Genomic DNA, 22,165 nt, shown 5'->3' with positions numbered 1-22,165 from the left:
TCTCCCAATTCTCTCATAATTGGTATAATGATTCTATTTTCTTCAAACTTTATATACCAGTTAAGGTTTGAGATGATCCCTCTAGGTATGCTTATTAAATAAATAAGCCAGCAAGGGGCTTCACCTGGCTGCTGGTCCTACATCAGGGAGCCTTGGGAAGCCAAGCAAATGGAACGTTTATCCATTCCTATTCTGCTCATTCATCATCTCTATCAGTATGATCATCGTTAATAGTTATTACCCCTAAGAAAGGGAACACTAGCTAATGAAACTCACCTGCCACCGTTGAATTGAAACAATCATTTTCTGAGAAAGAAGACTTGCATATTACAGCCTTAACTATAATGGCCGCTGAAAAGTAAATACAAGAACCTGGGAAAGGATGGGAGACATAGTACTCTCTCCATTTCAACAATGTGGTTAAAAAGGATTGGGAGAGGGGGAGGGGGCTATGGACATTGGGGAGGGTAAGTGCTATCGTGAGTGCTGTGAAGTGTGTAAACCTGGCGATTCACAGACCTGTACCCCTGGGGATAAAAATACATTATATGTTTATTAAAAAAAAAAAAATTTGGAAGGGGAGGTGAACCATAAGAGACTATGGACTCTGAAAAACAACCTGAGGGTTTTGAAGGGTCAGGGGTGGGAGGTTGGGGGAACAGGTGGTGGGTAATGGGGAGGGCACGTTTTGCATGGAGCACTGGGTGTTGTGCAAAAAGAATGAATACTGTTACGCTGAAAAAATAAATAAAATGGAAAAAAAAAAAACCAAAAAAACTTAAAAGAGGTAGAAAGTAAAGAAAAAAAACCAGTGGGGGGGGGAAGGGTGGCATTGTTATCTGATTTATGCATGGCCAAAAGTGAAAATTCTAAAATCACTAATGAAAATGAATCCCTTCTGATCTTTCTACCTTGGAATTTCGTTCTGCAGATAAATTCTCGAAGAACTTCAAATGTGTCATTTTCAAGCCCCATGTGTGTCTCTCTCCTTCTCCCTTTCTCTCCCTACTCGTCTCTCTTCAAAAACAAGTTCTCCTATGGTATTCCCTATCAGAACAAAAAGCATCAGCAGGCATGTAATCGCTCATGGCAGCAAGGTGACTGAAAATGCAATGTATCCTTAAACTTTTGTTATCATTAACCCTTAAGTATCTCTCACACCTATATACTTCCTCCAGTTCCACTGAGATCATCCTTGCTTGCCAGCCCTGCTTTCACTTTTTACATGAATGGTTATAAACACCCTTTAAGCGGCTGTAGTGTGGAGAACATTTGGAAGACAGTCGCAAGATTTCATTTTCTCTGATTTCCTTGGAATCCAATTTTATTACTTAACCTACAATGCAAAATCTTTTAATGGCTTCCCACTGATCTTAAGGGGATTAAAAAAAAAGATCATGGTACTTAAAATGGTACCAAATCCAAGTATAGCTAACTCCTGCCTAACCTAACTCTCCAGATGCTCTAGACTCCAATGGGAGTGAGATTCTTTTAATTCTCATCCAGGGCCATACACCCCTCTTTCATGGGGTTCTGGACAACTTCTTCCTCCAGTTACAACGTTCACCACCCATTCCCCTGGTTTCACTTTGTTCCAGCTAATTCCTATTCATCATTCATCTCTTAAGAGTCTCCATGTCAGAAAGGCCTTCCCAAGGCATCTATGTCAGATTATTTGGGTAAGTGCTCACAAGTTGGAAAAGTTGGAAAATAATGATTATCTCCCTGATTCATGAATGGTGGCTGCCTAAAATTTTGTTGAGATACTTCTGAGGCAGAGCATGGCTTTAGTAGGGAAGAGCAGGGTCGGTGACCACTGACGGCTGTGGGAGGAACTACAGGAAGTCACAAGAAGGAGGAGGTCTTATTTGTGCAGCAAGTGTATCGCATATCTGCTTTTCCCCCTTCAAGTACTAAGGAAATCAGTTTCTTTAATCCAACAAAGTGAGATTATCGATAGCACACTAAGGTACATTTTAATCATTCTCTCAAGTTCTTAGTGGGAGGTACCATGAAAGAGAACTAAGCACACATCCTCAAGTCAGATACCCTGGTTCTACATTCTCAGCTCCACTATTTACTACACATTTAATATTTGGAAATTTTTTCAACTTCTTTGAAATCTATAAAATGGAGATACATTTAGTACCAAAATAGCAGAAGAGTTGGCTTATCATATATATATTTATATATATATAAAACATATATTTATATATATAAAACACATATTTATATATTTACATATTTATATATTCAAATTTACATTTATAAAATAATAAATTGGCATACCTTGCATACAATCAGCATTCAATGATTACTATCAGTTTTTTGAATGTTGCTGAAAATTAGGACATAAGTTCAAATGAAAACACAACATACTTAGAGATTTTCACCCAGTGCGGGGAACTCACTTACTTTGGGCAAATTTGGGAGGATTGTCATTAACATCAGTAAGGGTCACTGTAAGTGTTGTGGTTCCAGACAGGCCACCGGAGTGCCCACCCATATCTTTGGCTTGGATAACAACCAGGTATTCCTCCTTGGCTTCTCTGTCCATGTTGGGAAGGGCAGTTTTTATAATTGCTGAGGGGGAAAAAAATGGGAGAATCACTTTCAGACAGACGGTTCATTCCAATTGAATGTGACAACTCCCTCACACACACAACTCTCTCTGACACACACAAACATACCCAGGTGCACACATCAAGTCCCCATTCAGATAATTTTCTGTTTTCTTTTGCCTTTTTTTTTTTTTTAGATTTTATTTATTTAATTGATAGAGAGATCACAAGTAGGCAGGGAGGCAGGCAGAGAGAGAGAGGAGGAAGCAGGCTCCCCGCGGAGCAGAGAGCCCGATGCGGGGCTCGATCCCAGGACTGAGCCGAAGGCAGAGGCTTTAACCCACTGAGCCACCCAGGCGCCCCTCTTCTGCCTTTTAACTGCTGTGCATCTGTGATGCCAACACTGAGAACGATTTTAGTCACAGGCATTCGTGGCTAACTTGCAAACATACATTTTGGAGTGTATCGAACAAAGAGAGAGAACTTGCAAAGATATATATTAGAAAGTAAACTGAATGGCATACTCTTGCCTACCAAATTAAAGTATAAATCATAACATAGCCTCATCTACCCAGGAAACCCCTGCAAGTGAAAGAATCTTACAATTTATCACAGACTCCAATTCCCCTACAAGAGGAGTAAATACATAAATAGCTTGAAGGCTCTGAGGTCAAAGATAAATTATTCTGAAGCTCACAAATATATCAGAGAGATGAAAGAAATAAATACATTATTAGGATCAACACAGATGAATAAAACAACAATCAGAATTAATACAGGCAAGTGTCTAAATCCTAACGTACTATTCAACCACATTTATATTTTAATTGTTACATTTTCTCTATTGTACAAAAAAATTAGAAAAAAAATGAAAATACAGAGAGAAAGGAGGTACAAAATAATACAAAATAACATAATATCATCAGTGCTAAAATGTTCGTGTTTTTCTTTTGATATATTTTCAGGGTTTCATCCATCTGCTTCTTTTATGTATTTCACCAGTAATTTAATATTCTCCTTAAAGATTCAAAATGTGTGTAGATACTTCTGAAGTTATTTTAAAAATCTTTATTTAGCCCTCTCCCTACTCTCCTATCTATAGATAAATATTGCTAACATTTGGATGGGTACATTTCCAAAGCCGTTATATGTCTATGCACACGAATGTACGTCTATGCATATGAACATTAAACCACAGATGCGGCCATGATACAGTAGGAACTTTTCTGGGACTTTCTTTTATCACAGAGGGGTTATCTTTGAGATCTTTTTGTTGTTGTTGTTGTTAGCATATAGACATCCAACTCATTACTTCTCATGGCTGCATCATTCTTCATTTATGAATACACTATCAGTAACTTAAGCTTTCCTATGGATATTGCAATTATTTCCATTTTTCCCATTTTAAAGCACGACTAGCTCTCTTACAATGACTGTACTGTATTTTTTCCTGTGTCCTGCAGTTTCACTTAACCCTCTCTCAGAAAACACACCTCCAACCACTATATTGATAAAATCCCCTGATAGAAATTATTGTGACTAGCCCAAAATTCGCCTGTTGAATGGATGAGTGTTAGACCTCTGGCCCAAGTTAAAGAAAACCGTCTGGACTAGAGAATTCTCCCCTCCTAATAACCCCAGGTTCAATTCAATTCAATTCAATTCAATTCAAATTGAGGATGAGCCACTCTCTTGGCCATTTCTGAAATAATAATCATGGTTTGTTTGGTTTTTTCCTCTAGACTCTAAGCCCTAATTAAATCATCTGTCTGTAAAAGGTGTACAAGGAGTTCAAACCCCTGAATGATTCGAGTAGCAGGCGAGGCACCAAAGTGCCCAGGGAAACCTAATCCACCCAGAGACGGTTCAGGCTTTGGGAAGAACTGCTAGTTCCAATGTACTTTGTTACATCTTGACACCCCTTTTCTATCTGAGATTCACATTCAGGGAGCCCTGATTAAATAACCTTATTTATTTGGGAACATTGATTGCAACATAATAATATCTTGCAATATAATGGCTTGTTTCAAGATCTGATCATATCAAAATGTGAATCAATAGACCATACTTAGATATAAACAAAAACAGAAAGAAGAGAAAAACAGAAATATAGCAATCATGCAAACTTAGATTACTATGTGAGAAAACAAACATGAACAAAAAATGACAACAATATCAACAAAACCTAACCATCAGCACGATGAGATGCCCATCTGGCTATTCTGCCATGGTTGTATACTCCTTAACTCAGCATATCTCCAATATGGGCCCAATTCCAGTAGAAAGGATTAGAAAATTGTTTTATTCCCATCATAGTTACACGAATGTAAAGTTTAGGTACCATCACATTCGAAGGTCATCCTGAACTAAGCCATCCACTGGACTTTGGAATTTGGCACACAACATTTAATAATCAGAGGAAACTGATATAATTCCCCAAGGAATTTTTTTGTTTTTGGTTTTATTCTTTTTTTTTCCCCCAAAATGAGCAGATGGGTTGAAGTATACACATGAGTCCTTTGAGGTTACTTCAGAAGAAGAATTTTTACAATTTCCTCAGACCCAGAGAAGTGTGATATGTATTATTCCTATCATTTAAAAAAATATATTGTGAGAGACTAAATTAAAAAAAACAACAACAACCATGTGGTCTCTTTCAAACCGCTTGGAATTAAAATAGTTTTGAGGATCGGTTATAATAACATACCTAGGTTTAATGTCTATGAATTACATCAAAATGTTAGAGACACATTATGGTGGAAGGGCTTGCTGAAATGGGAAAAGCAGAGCTCCACGGGTCTCCACCCATTACAGAAACATTTATGCTTTCCACCATCAAGGTATACGGTATTCATACTACCAAATATGCGTATCTATTGACAAGTTTGCGTCCCCTTTAAATGCTCCTTCATATTGAAGTCAAACAAGTTTGGTTTCTCGTGTCAATCTCCCACTTGCTAGCTTTGTGACCATGAACAAATTATTAAACTTGCCAGGACTCAGTATCTTGCCCTGTCAAACGGAAACAATAATCATCCTCCCATTGTAGGTATGCTAGGACGGTGTGAGAGAACTCATGCACAGTTCTTGGCATACTCTAGTTACCCACCTGTGCTCTCTTCCTTCCGCTTTTTCCTTCCCAATCAGAATTTATTTAATGCTTATCTGGATGATGGTTACAGTGCTAAACATTCTCCTGTTGCCCCCCACACCTCCACTGCCAGATCCAGTTTCCTGCATTTTCCACCTACTCTTGGCATGAAAGAGTGACCTTTATGGATTGCCTCCATGAACTCTTTCTTTCTTCCTTTCTTTTTCTTTTCTTTCATTCACTAGAGATTTATTCATTAGAGATTTATTTAAGATTCATTCATTAAAGAAAGGGAGAGAGGGAAACAGCACAAGTGGGAGTTGGGGTAGAGGGACAGAGAGAATCCCAAGCAGACTCCACAATGAGCGGGGCGGAGGGGGGGCGGGGAGGTCTGATGCAGGGCCTGATCTCATGCCCCCAAGATCATGACCTGAGCCAAAATCAAGAGTTGGATGCTCAACTGACCGAGCCCCTGGGCACCCATGGACTTTCTTACTTTCTGACTCTGCACTAGACTCAACCAACATACGTTACCCTAGGAGACTGCAAGGATGTAGCAGCTGAAGTTCCAGGCTCTCCAAATACTCCAATAATATGTTGGGCCAGTCTATGGTTATTATCTTCAGATACTGCCAGAGCAAAACTCTAGTGTCCAATAGCTGCCCCAATCCCTTGTTGTCTCAGGCCTAGGGGTGGTGATGGCACCACTTCTGCTGGCTAGCCTTGGGGTACTTCACTGTCCCTTGATGGTCTCCCTTAACCTGGCCAAGCTTTGTCAACAGTTACTTCATTAAATTATCCTTAATCACCCTGTTCCTGCCAAGACCCTAAAAAATATGGTTAGGATACTGGTTCATTATCCAAGGGTCAACCATGTTTCCAGCATGTCATTCTTCACAGACATCTACAGTTCAAAAGTACTTCAGTGCAATAACACATCACCCCTTGACATGGCCGGGCAGGTATTCGCTTCCCCATCAGAGAAGGAGAACAATAGCTATCCAGTTAAGTGAGGTTGCTCAGGAGAACCCAGCTGGAAAGCTGCACATGGAAGTCTTCACACTTTCTCTTTTCTTGGAGAACACTAAGAGTGGGTTTTCTGATTTCTAAGGCAGGCAAGGAGTCTCTCCAAGTTTTCTTGAGGGCATGCAGCATACTTCACTGGCTACGGTACAAACTGTATAATAAACAGCTCTTGCTTTCTGACCTGCCTCTAGTCTCAACCTCACAACTAGCAATGACTCATTAGAAAATTCAAGACAGAATTTCTGGAACATATTTCCTGTTACCTTGTAGCCATAAAAGCATGTAGGAAAAAACCCAAGTGCCCTTAGCCCTCCCATTTTTCTCCTCATACTGGGTCATTTGTACATATGTCACTAAAATTTTTTTTTTAATTCCTATACAAAGGCAGATCATTTCACCTACATAGATGTTGCAATATGATGATAAACTCTTAAAATAAAAAAATTGCCTTAAAAGTTGCCTCTACTTCTCCCCTGAATTATTTGCTTTGGCTCCTATGTTCTCCCAAGCTTTAGGCTATTTCTTTTATAGACAAAAGAAGTATTGTTTGGTACCAAATACCACCTCGAACAAAGCAGAAAATATGGTTATTTTTCTTCTCAGATTTGCGAAGTCAAAAATTTTGACCTCTGTAAAAAGTTATAGAAATCCTCAGTTAAATAGCATTTTTATCCATTTTCAACTTTTATTTTAAAACAGTCGACAAGAGATCCCTGCACCCTTTCTGCTAAAAATAAACCGCCTTAAAACAGCTTTGATGGGCAGAAGATATGAACAGACACTTTTCCAACGAAGACATATAAATGGCTATCAGACACATGAAAAAATGTTCATCATCACTAGCCATCAGGGAGATTCAAATTAAAACCACATTGAGATACCACCTGACACCAGTTAGAATGGCCAAAATTAACAAGACAGGAAACAACGTGTGTTGGAGAGGATGTGGAGAAAGGGGAACCCTCTTACACTGTTGGTGGGAATGCAAGTTGGTGCAGCCACTTTGGAGAACAGTGTGGAGATTCCTGAAGAAATTAAGAATAGAGCTTCCCTATGACCCTGCAATTGCACTGCTGGGTATTTACTCCAAAGATACAGATGTAGTGAAAAGAAGGGACATCTGTACCCCAATGTTTATTGCAGCAATGGCTACGGTCACCAAACTGTGGAAAGAACCAAGATGCCCTTCAACGGATGAATGGATAAGGAAGATGTGGTCCATATACACAATGGAGTATTATGCCTCCATCAGAAAGGATGAATACCCAACTTTTGTAGCAACATGGACGGGACTGGAAGAGATTATGCTGAGCGAAATAAGTCAAGCAGAGAGAGTCAAGTATCATATGGTCTCACTTATTTGCGGAGCATAACAAATAACATGGAGGACATGGGGAGATGGAGAGGATAGGGAGTTGAGGGAAACTGGAAGGGGAGATGAACCATGAGAGACTATGGACTCTGAAAAACAACCAGAGGGTTTTGAAGGGGCGGGGGGGGGGGGCGGGGTGGGAGGTTGAGGAACCAGGTGGTGGGTAATAGGGAGGGCAGGTACTGCATGGAGCACTGGGTGTGATGCCAAAACAATGAACACTGTTATGCTGTAAATAAACAAATAAAAAAAAAAAAAAAAACCAGCTTTGATGGTGCTGATTTCAAATAGCTTCCCACTCCCCAAGACAAGAACTGCGTCCATCTTTCGTCACCAAAGTGGTGAAGCAAGATTAATGCTCACGTCTTCCCACATGCTCAGAGTTACACATTTTCAATGCCCAGCAATGTTTTTAGAAGCTTAAATATTGTGTTTAAACTTCCATTATATCAACTTGGCAACAAATTAGAGTTTTCAGTTTTATGGCAAGCAGTATGACAGAACGCTTTCTTCTGGGGGCAGTGAGCAAAACTCTTTGATGTAGGCATTTGATAAACAGCCTCACAAAAAAGAAAATCAACTTCGCTAATTAAACATGGTAATATCAGGACTGACTTGGAGTTGATACAATTGAAAATATCACATCTTTTTTGTCTTTGATGCTTAGAAAATTCCAACTCAGTAACCATTCTAGTTATACATAGGCGCCTCACTGAGGTTACCCTTGGATAAAAAAAAAAAAAAAAAAAAAAAAAACACGGAACATCCTTGGAACAAACTTTTTTCCTTGAAAATAGGAGCCTCTAAGATTCGGAGGAGAAGAAAAACAAAACAAAACAAAAACACAGTTTGTGTTCAGGAGGAAGAGCCAGTCCTGCTGGAGTCTCAAAAGCATGACTGGTGAGGTAAATTCAGAAGAGGGAACATGAACAATCAGATTTTAGAAGAGTTTCCCCAGAACTTCATTTTGAAAAGCAACTCTCATCAGAAATTTCATGAGAATGAATGAGAACCCATTCTCATTCGATGAATTTAATTCAATGGGGATTTTGAACCCGGCGCTGGAGAGTGGGGTGGGAAGGTGTGAAATGGGAGGTGAATGGGTGGGATAACTAAGGAGGGAAAGGGGGAATCGTCTTGCCCTGAACATGGCATTCATTACCCTACTGTGAGTCAATTCGCCTGTATTTAAAAGACACCCTTTTATGTTAACTTTATTCAATCAAATGGAGATTTCTCTGTTGCAGTGGTTGAAAAATTTAAGTCCTAGGCTGGCCTTAAGTTCTTCCTAAGTGCTGAACAGCTGTTCCTTCTGTCTCATTATCCAGGGAGGACTTCTGATGAGAATCCAGTTTCAGTCATCTCAAAATTTAAGACTTGTGTGTGTGTGTGTGTGTGTGTGTGTCCATATGTGTGTTTACCATTGTCTTTGGTGTTATCATTTGAGAAGCATTTTGTATCCATCACGGAGGATTCTTTTTATAATTTCTGTGATATCACCAGATTGAGAGTCTTCATGAGCAAGGCAAGGAGATGCTGATTAACTCCTTTGTCATTTTGAAGCCTGATTACTGTAATTCACTCTTTGCGGGTCTCCCAGATTGTGCCGTTCAAAGACAGCAGTTGATATAAAATGCTGTGCTAGACTCCTCTTTTGAATAAGACTTGTTGAACATATTATCCTGGTTATGAAACCACTAGCTTTGTTATTGCCCAAAACTCTCGCCAGTTCAATGTACAATTATCATTTTATTATCTGTGGAAAAAGGGTCTCTCATTGATGAGATTAAGTGATACAAATTCACCAGGATAAATTCTTTTTGGGCACCATACATGGTAGTCACAATTTCTGCTAACCATATGCTGCCATGAACGAGGGGTAAAGGACATATAACCAGAGATGCATCAACACACGCCCATCTTATCCTTGAAGAACAGCGTCAGTATAATAACTGCAATAATGTCAACCTTGCACAGATATATCACAAAGGAGAAAGTGAATCATTAAAAAACCCTTTACCCTCCTTATGGTTCAAAAATATGCATTTCCCTTTCTTTGTGACTGTAACTTCTGAGTTAACTAGAGAGATGATGATAGATGGATGATAGATAGGTTGATAGAGAAACAGAATGGTCTGGATTTGGAAAAACTAGATTTATCAAATATCCCTCATGCTCATGTCAAATATTACAATATAATTGTAAAGCTAATGAGCTAAATGTATCAGCAATCAAAATCTTACTTAGATACTTTGATTTGGTATTTGTAAAACTAAGAATTTATTCCAAGAAAATTATAAATTTTCCTTTTTCCAGAGATCTCAAATTTTTAGAGTGATATACTCACTTTTTTGTGTGTGTTTTTTTTTAAAGATGTCAAGCAATTGAAATATGCAACAATTGGGAAATATTAAATTAGTGTTGAAGGTGATAGAGATCGAAGGTGTACAATGTTAAGCAGATGTTAAAAATTGTGTTATATAAACATAAAATGTTTATAAACATAGACATATATAAATATAAAATGCTTATAACAATTCTTAAATTTTAAAAATAATATGAAATGACTATTCTATGTGCTTAAAATTTGTCAAAGAATATAAACAAAGATAATGGGATGTGTTTTTGTGAAGGAATTGAAGATTGCCTCCTCCCCCAAATTTCTCAGCACAATGTTATGGAAAGCAGAGGAGTATACGTTTTAGAACATGAACTCGGAGGTTATACAAATGAGAAATTATTTTGGTCTGATACTACCAGCCATGTGATCTTGAGTAAATCACTGAAACTCCCTGAGGCTTACCGATATTATATGTAAAATGTTATTAACTGCTAAACAACAGTTTAAAGTTAATATATTACATGAAAAGTAAAAAGCCAAATGTCTTACTTTATACAGATATAGGTATAAATACAGATACAGATGCCCTCAGAGATATATGTAAATATATATTTTACATTTATCTTTACATATACCTATTTATACATATGTATGCTCACAGATATATATATATTTAATTTTATATTTACATTTTATAAATATAGGCATACATGTATATGTATGTAAATGAAATTTAGTTATTAATTTAGTGGTAATAATAAAATAAACTTACCTTATTTAAAAAATAGGAAACAAAGATGATATTCAACAGGGCTGCAAACATAAACATCCCACATCAACTTCAAAATAGTGATGTCCCCACAGTGATTTCCAGATGACAGACAAAATTTATTGTTGGCATTCAAATCTCTACATGATCTGTACCTAAACTCATCTTTTATGACAACATTCTGCATAGCATACGTCCTTGATTCCCCAGACACTTAACCTTTCTTTAGATTCTTCCACTGACTTTAGCGCCTTCACTACTCTGTGTGGATCATGCAGCCTGGACTACCCTTGCCCTTTACTGGACCTCTTAAAATTCCATCCAACCCTTCAGGCCCCGCTCAGATGTTTCAGAGGCTGAGACGCCTTCCCAGGTAGAACTAATTACTCTCTTCCTTTTGATCCTCCACACCTTTGTTGGCCGCTTTCTCATAGCATTTACTTTTGTGATTTCAACCTGTTCTGATAGTAAATCACTGGAGACAGGAACCATGTCTCATCCATTCTCACATGCCCAGAACCAAACACATTTCTTGCACATAATCAGTATGGACAAATGCAGGAGAGAACAAGAAAATCAATACAAGATGGAAGAGAGAAGGTAGATGGGAGTGAAGAGGGAAGAAAAAAGAGAAACAGAAAATAAAATGGTAATTGAGGGCTTTTTCTAGCTGCTTTGGGGGATCAGCACTGGAGTATGGAAACACTCAATGTTGATAATTGTCATGTCTCAGAGACCAGAGGCATTTAGATACAATTACAAGGCAGCAGAGGAAATAAAAGGTATCCAAATCAGCAAGAAAGAAGTCAAACTTTCACTATTTGCAGACAACATGATATGACATGTAGAAAACCCGAAAGGCTCCACCAAAAAATTAACAGAACAAATTCGTGAATTCAGCAAAGTTGCACGATATAAAATCAATGTGCAGAAATCTGCTGCATTTCTACACACCAATAAGGAAGCAGCAGAAAACAAAATCAAGGAATTGATCCTATTTGCACTTGCACCAAAACCATAAGATACTCAGGAATAAGTATCTAATAAATAAATAAATAAATAAAGAGCTAAAAGAGCTGTCCTCTGAAAACTATAGAACACTTATGAAAGAAATTGGAGAGGATGCGAAAAAATGGAAAAGTATTCCATTCTCATGCATTGGAAGAACAAACATTATAAAAATGTGTATGCTATCCAAAGCAATCTACACATTTAATGCAATCCCTATCAAAATATCACCAGCATTTTTCACAGAGCTAGAACAAACCCTCCTAAAATTTGTATGGAACCACAAAAAATTTTGAATAGTCAAAGCAGTTGTGAAAAAGAAAAACAAACCTGGAGGCATCACAATTCCAGATTTCAAACTATATTACAAAGTTGTAGTCATCAAGACAGTATAGTACTGGCACAAAAACAGAAAGATAGGTCAATGGAACAGAGGCAAAAACCCAGAAATGGACCTACAACTATCGGTCTACTAATCCTTGACAAAGCTGGGAAGAATATTCCATGGAAAAAAGACAGTCCCTTCAAGAAATGTCATTGGGAAAACTGGACATCAACATGCAGAAAAGTGAAACTGGACCCCTTTCTTACACCATAGAGAAATATAAATTCAAAGTGGTTGAAAGACCTAAATGTGAGACAGGAAACCATCAAAATCCTAGAGGAGAGCACAGGCAGAAACCCTTTTGACGTTGGTCATAGCAACTTCTTACTACACACATCACTGGAGGCAAGGGGAAAAAAAGCAAAAATGAACAATTGGAACTTCATCAAGGTAAAAAGGTTCTGCACAGTGAGGAAATAATCAAGAAAACTAAAAGGCAGCCTATGGAATGGGAGAAGATATTTGCAAATGACATATCTGATAAAATGTTAGTATCCAAAATCTATAAAAGAAACTGACCAAACTCAACATCCAGAAACAAAATTATCTAGTTAAGAAACAGGAAGAAGACATGAATAGACAACTTTTCCAAAGAAAACATCCAGATGGTTAGCAAGCATGTGAAAAGATGCTCCACATCACTTATCATTGGAAAAATACAAATCAAAACCCCTATGAGATATTACCTTATAACTGTCAGGATAGCAAAAATTAAGACACAAGAAACAACAGGTGTTGGCAAAGATGTGGAGAAAGGGGAACCCTCTTACACTGCTGGTAGGAATGCAAAGTGGAGTGGCCACTCTAGAGAACAGTATGAAAATTCCCCAAAAAGTTAAAAATAGAACTACCCTATGACCCAGCAATTCCACCACTAAGTATTTACCCAAAGGATACAAAAATACAGATTCGAAAGGGCATATGCTCCTCTAAGTTTACAGCAGCATTATCAACAACAGCCAAGCTACGGAGCGAGCCCAAATGTCCAGCAATTGATGAATGGATAAAGAAGATGTGGTGTGTCTATATCTATACCTGTATCTCAAATGGAGTATTACTCAGCCATCAAAAGAGTGGAATCTTGCCATTTTCAACAACATGCATGGAGCTAGAGTGTATTGTGGTAAATTAAGTCAGTCAGAAAAAGAAAATACCATATAATATCACTCATAAAGGAGGGAGGGAAACAAACCATAAGAGGCTCTTAACGACAGAGAACAAACTGAGGGTTGATGGGGGGAGGTGTGGGGGGGATGGGCTAGATGGGTGATGGTTATTAAGGAGGCCAGTGGTTGTGATGATCACTGTATATTGCATGTAAGCAATGAACCACGGACTTCTACTCCAGAAACCAATTCTGCACTGTATGTTAACTAAAATTTGAATAACAAAATAAAGAAAAAGGTAACAGAGTCACTTAGTGAAGAAGAGGGTGTCAAGATTCAAACCAAAGTCTTGCTGCCTTCGAGGCTCCAGGGAGGGTCTGTATCATCTCGAGGGCTGTGATCAGTTTGCCAAGAGTTAACGCATAACACCATTCAATGAACACCAGTGAGGAGACTGTGTTCTTCAGATTAAAGATCCTAGGGGCTCTCGTTGTTTCTCTAGATATTTTACCCATTTCATAATTGACATTTGAATTTATTCAATGTCTCAGTATAAATTTTTGGTGCAGTGCTCTCCTATTTCAGATATTCCCAGGATTACTCAGAAAAAGGGGTAATACTGAAGAGCTATGTATCCTAGTAACATTTCATGAATTAATTGAAGGTGAATTCATGAAAAAACATTGCTTTGCTCCACATCATTTACCAATGATGTCCTGGTCATACTTGTTATTTTTTAAATTACATTATTATTTATTTCTCTTGGCACATATATCTGCCAATATATAGATAGAGATGGTATCTGATTTTTCCTAAAATAATTCATGGGAAAACTCAAATTGAAAATCTATGTTCCATGAATATTAGGGATTATGAATGTGGTTCAGCAATGAAATAGGTTTCAGGCCACACAGACTGTGGCTGAAGAAAGACCCAAATCTGAGTCTCTGGAATCTTACTTATGATGTGTTAATAAAGTAATATACTCTCCTTTTGCCAAAAAAAAATCTCCTCATAGTACTTATGAAGACATTTGTCTAATAATCTTCTATGCTATTCCAGCATCTTAACATGAATCTGTTTGACAGACATGACTTCTTCACATAGACTTTATATATTAACCTCTACTTGACCTTCCCCATTTGTGTCTGAAAACTGTTACAAGAGAACAGCAAGCCTGAAAGCCTTAAATCAGAACACTGAGGATCATTCAAGTGTCTCAATGTGTACAAATTGCTTCCTTATACGTGAATTTCCTGTCTGGTAAAGCAGTATATTCTTTGACTAAGTAACTATGACTTCTTAATTACCCCCACTGTGTGGATCACAGCCTCGTCTGTGCCCATTTCCTTATGGAAGAACATATAAAATAGCTCGACGGGAATTAACAATGATATCCTGTCTCTGTATTTTTACACCCACTGTGCAGAGTGACTTCAGTATAGGGACTGTCCTTTCTGTCGCTCCTGGATTCTTCTATTAAATAATTCTGCACAGGCCACCATTTATAGCATCAACACATGGCTAGCCAATAAATGATGCTTCTCAAATTGCCAATTCTGAGTTACACTGAAATACTTGCAATTATTCTTATTCAGAATTAAGGTGAAATTTCTTTCCCCCTAAATGAAAACACTTCCAGGGACTCCTCAATCAAGTGGAATTATTTCTGCGAAGAGCATGATGGCCCTATTCTTTCCTTAAGCCATAATTCCAATAACTAATTATATGTATAATAAGTATGGGTGGTTTAAAAAAGCAAAGTGAAAGTCACTAAAAAATTGGATGCTTTCTCCTAGCGATTGAGAACTTAAGCAGATGAGAATGCCAGGGTTGTGCAGGGGATAGAGCGCAGGTAGGGCCAGGACCGACACCTGAGTCTCAGTAAAGTGAAGCAACTCTTCCACCCAGAACCTCAGTCTCTTCGTCTATAACACAGAGATGGAAACACCTAACAGACATGACATGCAATAACATCTAACATTGTTCACAGACCATAGCAGACACTGAAAACACAACTGGGTTGAAATGATATCATCCTCAAATGCCAAAATGGCCCTGATTCCACTCATGCTCTCTTGGAACTTTCTGGCCCCAGACCTCAGTCAGGCTCTAGGCCTGGCAACAGAGGCAAGTAGAACGGGACATTTTTAGAGCTCGGGATTTGATATCAGACAATGGTTTTGATTTCTGGCCCCTTCCCTTCAAACTATGGTAAGTAACCCGAGCAATTTCTTAACATCTTGGAGCTCCTGTTTTCCCTTAAGGTACTTAGAGATAGCGCTTACCCCATGTTTTTTTTTTTTGTTGTTGTTGTTGTTGTTTCCTTTCCTTAAGATGACTATGAAGGAAGGTAAGGCATGTAAAATATTAAGCCAATAATAAAATAGTAATTAGCTGATTACTACTACTACCCGTAGTATAACTATCAGCAATACCACATTGTTGCTGGATGATTGTTGATGATCACTCATAATAAAAATAGCTATACTTTGTATCTTATTGAGCCTTCTTTGTGCTGGATACATGCGTAGATATGGTGCTTAATGCACTGACTGAGAGAATACACAGTCACCTGCTTAGTTCTTACAGTAATTACCATCACCTCCTCCTTATATTTCATGACCATCCAGTTAGGTAACTATTACGGTTCCCACTAAACATGAAGAAACGTGAACTTCTGTGGTCTCGGTTAAACTATCTATATTCCATGAATTTCAATTTGTTTGAAACAGTGATAGACCCACTGCTCTGCTCAGCATTTCCCATTATACCAGCCTGTCTGTCCTACACTTCGGAGGTTCTAGATGGTCACTAACTGCTAACTTCAGAGTGATCTGCTTGGTAAGTCTGCCTGTTGGCTTCAAATGATGCTCATTGCTGTTCCTCTTCTCATAATGCCTCACTCAGACATGCTAAACCGACTCCGTGACCTCACTCAGGGAATTTCCAGTGACCCATTAACCCTGATTTGAAGGATCTGTACAATACAGACAGCAAGACGCTGGCCTTTGCTAATAAAATTTCCCAATTAACTAAATCCTCAAACTCAAATTGTTAGAGAAATTTTTCATTAATAAATTTTTCATTAATTAATTAACCAAGCCTTTGCCCCATGAGGTCATTGCATTTGCAGCAACAAATGACACTGCATGATCTCTAGGTGTGACTAAGGTTTCTACTCAACAAATCAGAACCCAAGACTTCAGAAACATGAGGCAACAATCTGGTTCCACCACCTTGCCATAGGGCAGAGGGGCATGACATCAATGAAAGGGGTCTGACCAGGAAGACAGGGTCTTCCTTTCTTTATGGTGGCTGTCACAAAGGGCCTAAAATATGCCAAGAACTTGCCTCAATTTCCTTTAAAGTAAGAATCAGGAACCAGATTGGGCTTAAAAGAAATACTGTAGGGTTTCCTACCACTGTTGAGCTTCTGCTACATTTTTCTTGTCAGTCAAAGACTGATAAAAAAAACTGGGATGTACAGAACTGAAAAGTGTTCCAGTACCTAGGGGAGATACGTATTAGAATCACTCAAGAGTCTGACAACTGGATTTGTTTAAAATCATTCGATGGACACAGTTCTCACAACTATCCCTGGATAATCTTCCCACCATTCCTTTTGTGCCTTCCAATCCGACATTCTCCTTGACCTCTTTGCTGCATTCCGCCAAGTTCTGCTTTTGAAATCCTCCTACCTTCTTCTTTGGGGATGTAGGCTCTTCCTTCCCAGCAGAGTGACTTCTCTCTTTGCCTTCACATTCTCTCTCAAAATAGAATTCTTCTCCTCCTCCTCCCCTCCTGTGTCTTCATGAACAATGCTGCTGAGTGATTCCCTCTTAATCAGACCAGTGTCTGTGCAAGAAGCACCATCAGCCCCCTTCCACTGGTGTAATAATACTCACCTCACCTTCTCACTCTTGTTTATTATCCTGGGCTTGATTATTTTCAGTTAAATTTCTTTCCCCACCCAAAATTCTTTGCACTCACGTCAATACCTTTCAGCTCTCATTCACAGACCTAAGAAAGCACACGGCACAAAATGCCCTGGGCACGATTCTGCACAGAATAAGGAGAAGAAATAGTGTAGCAAAGTAATAGACAAGGAAAAAAACCCGTCATTACACAAATGTTTCTCCAGGACCTCCTATACATCAAACACTCTTTCAGGTATTATGGATACGGTGGAGAAGACAGATAAGCAGGCTAACTTCACAACTCCTACATTCTTTTTTTTTTTTTTTTTTTAAAGATTTTATTTATTTATTTGACAGAGAGAGAGATCACAAGTAGGCAGAGAGGCAGGCAGAGAGAGAGGAGGAAGCAGGCTCCCTGCAGAGCAGAGAGCCCGATGCGGGGCTCGATCCCAGAACCCTGAGATCATGACCTGAGCCGAAGGCAGGGGTTTAATCCACTGAGCCACCCAGGCGCCCCACAACTCCTACATTCTAAGTGTAAAAGCTGGGCAATGCATTGCCATGTGCAGAGCTACACAAAACAGGGCAACCAGGCTCACAACTCATTGGCTTTCTGGACCTCACTCTTTTAATTTGTAAGAAGCTGGGGCAGTGAAATTTACCTTACAGGGGAAAAAAAATGAGACATATGTCACCTGTAAGAGCTCTTATCAGTGGTGCTCATATACATAGGCCATAGTTTAACAATGATTAGTCAGTACATTTGTGAATATTGAAATCTAGGTATGATTATGCCCCATCATAGAGAAGTAAGCAGAGGGGAATGGATCTCTATGTCCCTCCAGGACAGAGATAATTAGACTTGTATTAACTGGAGGCTGTCTGACCTCCCTAGGAGGCAAGCCAGAGGCAAAACCACTCGGAATGGAAACTGAAGTAGATGTTCTAGTTAATAGAGTTACCATGCAGAGGATTAGTAAGAGCGGATTTTTATGGATCTAGTGTTCCTTTTGTGACAGTTGTTATATCAGAGCTGTTTCTTCAAATACGTTAAGTGGCTCATGATTTTTATTCTCTATATTAAAAATTTAAAAAATAACTGTAACTAATAAGTACATCTTCTTTTCCTGCTCTAGATTTTTAACAATTACATGACAATCCTTCTCTTTCTCTTCCTGGTTCCTATCAATCATTTCTTGTTTTTCATTTTTTCCTCCTTTGTGGCCATATGCGTTCTTTTTAATGGTTTTGCTCCCACAAATCTAAGTGAAGATACATATTATGGGAATACATATTTGGTATGAATGCATAAACGAATGAATGTTGAAGCTCTACCTTCTCTATATGTCTACTTCCTACAATTTGATTCAATACACACTCGTTGATTACCTCCTACCTGCTAAGCATGAGGCTTGGTCAAACGGCCTGCACTGAGATTCTCTGCAGAAGATGTGCCCAGAGGAGGTGAAAGATGACTTCTTTCAAACTCTCAACCAGTTGCTTATGGTAACTAAAGAAACTGAGGTTTGTATGTTTATTTGGTTTTGATCTTCCAAAAACACAAAGAATGCAAGCCACTGATTCTGAGGAACTTACCGTCACTATTGGCATGAGATCATTTTATGCAGGATTATACTGAATAAAATAACATCTCTAGAAGTAACCTCTGGGTGTGAACAAGTACAATGTATTTAAGAGAAATCACATGATACAGAAAACCTTTTTGGACTAGGACACAGGGATAAATTTGTCTTCAAATCTGACATTTATGTTTTAGGTGAATTTGAATAAAATTTCGTAAGCCTCACGAGATTTATATATGCAAACGATCTGTTATTAGGAGGAAATTCCAGGGGTCCATTTCTGGTGTGAGTGCTATTAGTTTCCAAAGAAGCCTCATGTAAGAGAATCAGGAAGATGATAAATAAAATCAACCTTTCTTTCTTCCTGACTCATCTTCCACACTTACATTAACTCTGTAAAAAAGACTCTCAAACTTAACTTTAATTTCTTAGCAGGCCCACAGCAGGGCCAGAGCAAAGAAGCCATGCCTCAAACTCCCACTCTCTTAATTCCTCATCTTTGCAAAATCGTAGATGATGTCATTCAAATCAATTGCCATTGAGAGAGCACCCCTAAGGAAATAGGTACTATCCTAGGGTCTGGAAACACAAAGATAAAGGAGGTACAGTTCTCCAGACTGGAATAGTCCAAAACCCAAAAGATAAGGCAGGCATGAGCAAATGCTTATAAAATGCAAATTCATCCTCTTCTATTCTGAACCCTGCTATCACTTTATGCATTCCTCTATCATAACACTTGATGCACCAAATTTGCTTTCAATGTGTTTCTGTTCTTATTTTCATGTCTAACTGACCTGCCCCTCTGTCAAATGTACTGAAGTTTTAAGCATCCTCTTTTCTGTAAAAAGTATTTCTACTCTAATCTTTCTCATTCCAAAATATATATGACGAATCCCTTGTTTAGTCCCCTAAACACTTTGATAAAAACCATAAGACCAGATAGAAGTCATTTTCATCACAATTATATTCCAGGTGCACACAATAGGTAGTATGACCATGGGCAAGTCACTTCATCTCTTTAACCCTCCCTTTGTAAAAACATGTTTGTGAGATCTCCACTCAAGTGTCAAATTATCAGTGAGGTTTTTCCTGTCCAGCCATTACAAAATAATCACCACTTTTGGCTGACACTCCCTTTCTTTCTTACCTAGCTATCAAAGTCTCTGCTCACATGCATTCCAGTGGGAGCAGAAAATAAACAAATGGACTTGTCTTGTTTATTGATGTTTATCAGCCTCTACAATAGTACCTGACAGGTAGCAGTCTCTCAATATATTTTAGCATTTTTCAATGAGCCAACGCATGAATGATTTCTTCCCCATGCCAACTTGTGAGGAATCCCATATAAAAGTAAACACATCCAAGTAAATGATTATCTGATGACCTCTTCTGAAGATGTATGGAGGCCTAGTTAAGAGCTGATTTTTTTCCGCGTCTCCCTTTCTGTTGTGGAAAATTCTGGCCAGAGAAAGCTCAAAAGCCAAAGGAGTACTGTTCTACTTAACATGGAGCTGCATGGTGTAATTAATGTATGCCTGTGAAACATTCTGAATACCTTAGGATCAAATTACTGTTGTGCTTATTCTCCCTCTTACATAAATATTTGCACATGTAAAAATTCAGCACCCTGACATTTATGGAAATGGTTGCATGGAGGAATGAGGCAAATTGACTCAGAGACAGGTATTGGCAGTCAAGCACAAAAGCAGACAATCCTTTGTCAATGCAGCAACCATGAGTGGTGGAAAAAATATGCAGAAGATAGGACCTCATGTAAGTGGCTCTGAAGATGCCATTTCCTCATCAGTTGCTCGGGGATCTGAACATATATCTGAGCCTCCTGGTCTTGCATTCTAGGGCTTCTCCACCGAGATAATAAGGGAAGGGTGTGTGTGTGTGTGTGTGTGTGTGTGTGTGTTCAAACATGAACAAACCTCATTTTTCTACCCAAATCCATTCTCAAGTCAATGGCCCGCATTACCAAAAAGTTTTAGTTGGTATGACCCAGTATGGATAAATCCAAGACCCAAGGGGGTGGTATTTGGGTAACTGCATTTTAATGAAAATTCTAACTAGGTCAGGTAGGGAACTTGAAGAGTTCAATAGAAATTGTGTGCTGTGTACACTACAGATATTACCTCAAGCTGAATCTTCAAAGAGATCTAAAAGTAGCTACAATCATCCATCCTTAAGGCATAAAGAATAGGGTCTCAAGGATATGAAACATCTTCATAATGGTCATAAAGTAGTAAAGGTTGGAGACCGCAGTTGAACTTAACTCTAACTCCAAATTCACATTCAGGTCTTCATACACCATGTTGTTTCCCCTGAAATTCTAGAACAGATTGTTAGCACCTCAAACCTCTTTTTCCCAGAAACACGATGACCTTTTGGAGGCTCAGCTTTGTTATAAATAAATGTTTATACGTAACACAGAGATTTTGTTTGTCTTTTGGCTTCCTTTCAGCATATTTTTCAGTTGCTTTAGATGACAGCCTTCAATAACAATCTTTTAGAGTGTAGGAGGCACATTACTTTAGAGTTCATATGAAATGTAAATAAGACAAATGCTGTTTTTCAATGTGTTTTCCCCCCATATCTATTTTTAAATGTGACAGAAAGAAGTGATGTCATCTCAGAATAGATTCCATTGTGACAATTCTAATATTTTATTACTGCAATTTGGTACACCTGGTGGGCAGAAAATGGTACATGGTGGTGGGTGAGATTGCTTCCTTCTGACTATCATAGAGTGACTGTAGATAGGTAGACACATAGTGAGAAAAAGGACACAACTAGTACCATACTTCTAAACATTTTCTTGATATCCGATTATTCACAAATGGGAAAAGATTTTTAAAAATAGGACTTGGAAGTTATCAGAAGTTGATAGCTAAGATTGCTACTTTGATGTGGAGTCATCTAAACATAGATGACTTGACTGAAGCTGTAGAGAGAGTTCCTGTAAGAAATTATAAGTTCCTGAAGTTTCTATAAGTTCCT

The 22,165-nt window shown here is 38.4% G+C and overlaps 1 protein-coding gene across 3 annotated transcripts in view; it reads right to left on the bottom strand.

The window, feature by feature from the left end:
* Window positions 1–22,165, bottom strand: part of CDH8 (cadherin 8) — a 383,236-nt gene that overhangs the window by 171,171 nt on the left and 189,900 nt on the right. For all 3 annotated transcript variants that reach the window (XM_045989291.1, XM_045989294.1, XM_045989292.1), the window contains one exon: window positions 2,416–2,583. In XM_045989291.1, the coding sequence (XP_045845247.1) occupies window positions 2,416–2,583 (168 nt within the window). The remainder of the gene's footprint in view (window positions 1–2,415; window positions 2,584–22,165) is intronic.

The sequence above is a fragment of the Meles meles genome, chromosome 19, assembly GCF_922984935.1.
Source record: "Meles meles chromosome 19, mMelMel3.1 paternal haplotype, whole genome shotgun sequence".
Taxonomy (NCBI): domain Eukaryota; kingdom Metazoa; phylum Chordata; class Mammalia; order Carnivora; family Mustelidae; genus Meles; species Meles meles.
This window is presented reverse-complemented; position numbering and strand designations above follow the sequence as displayed.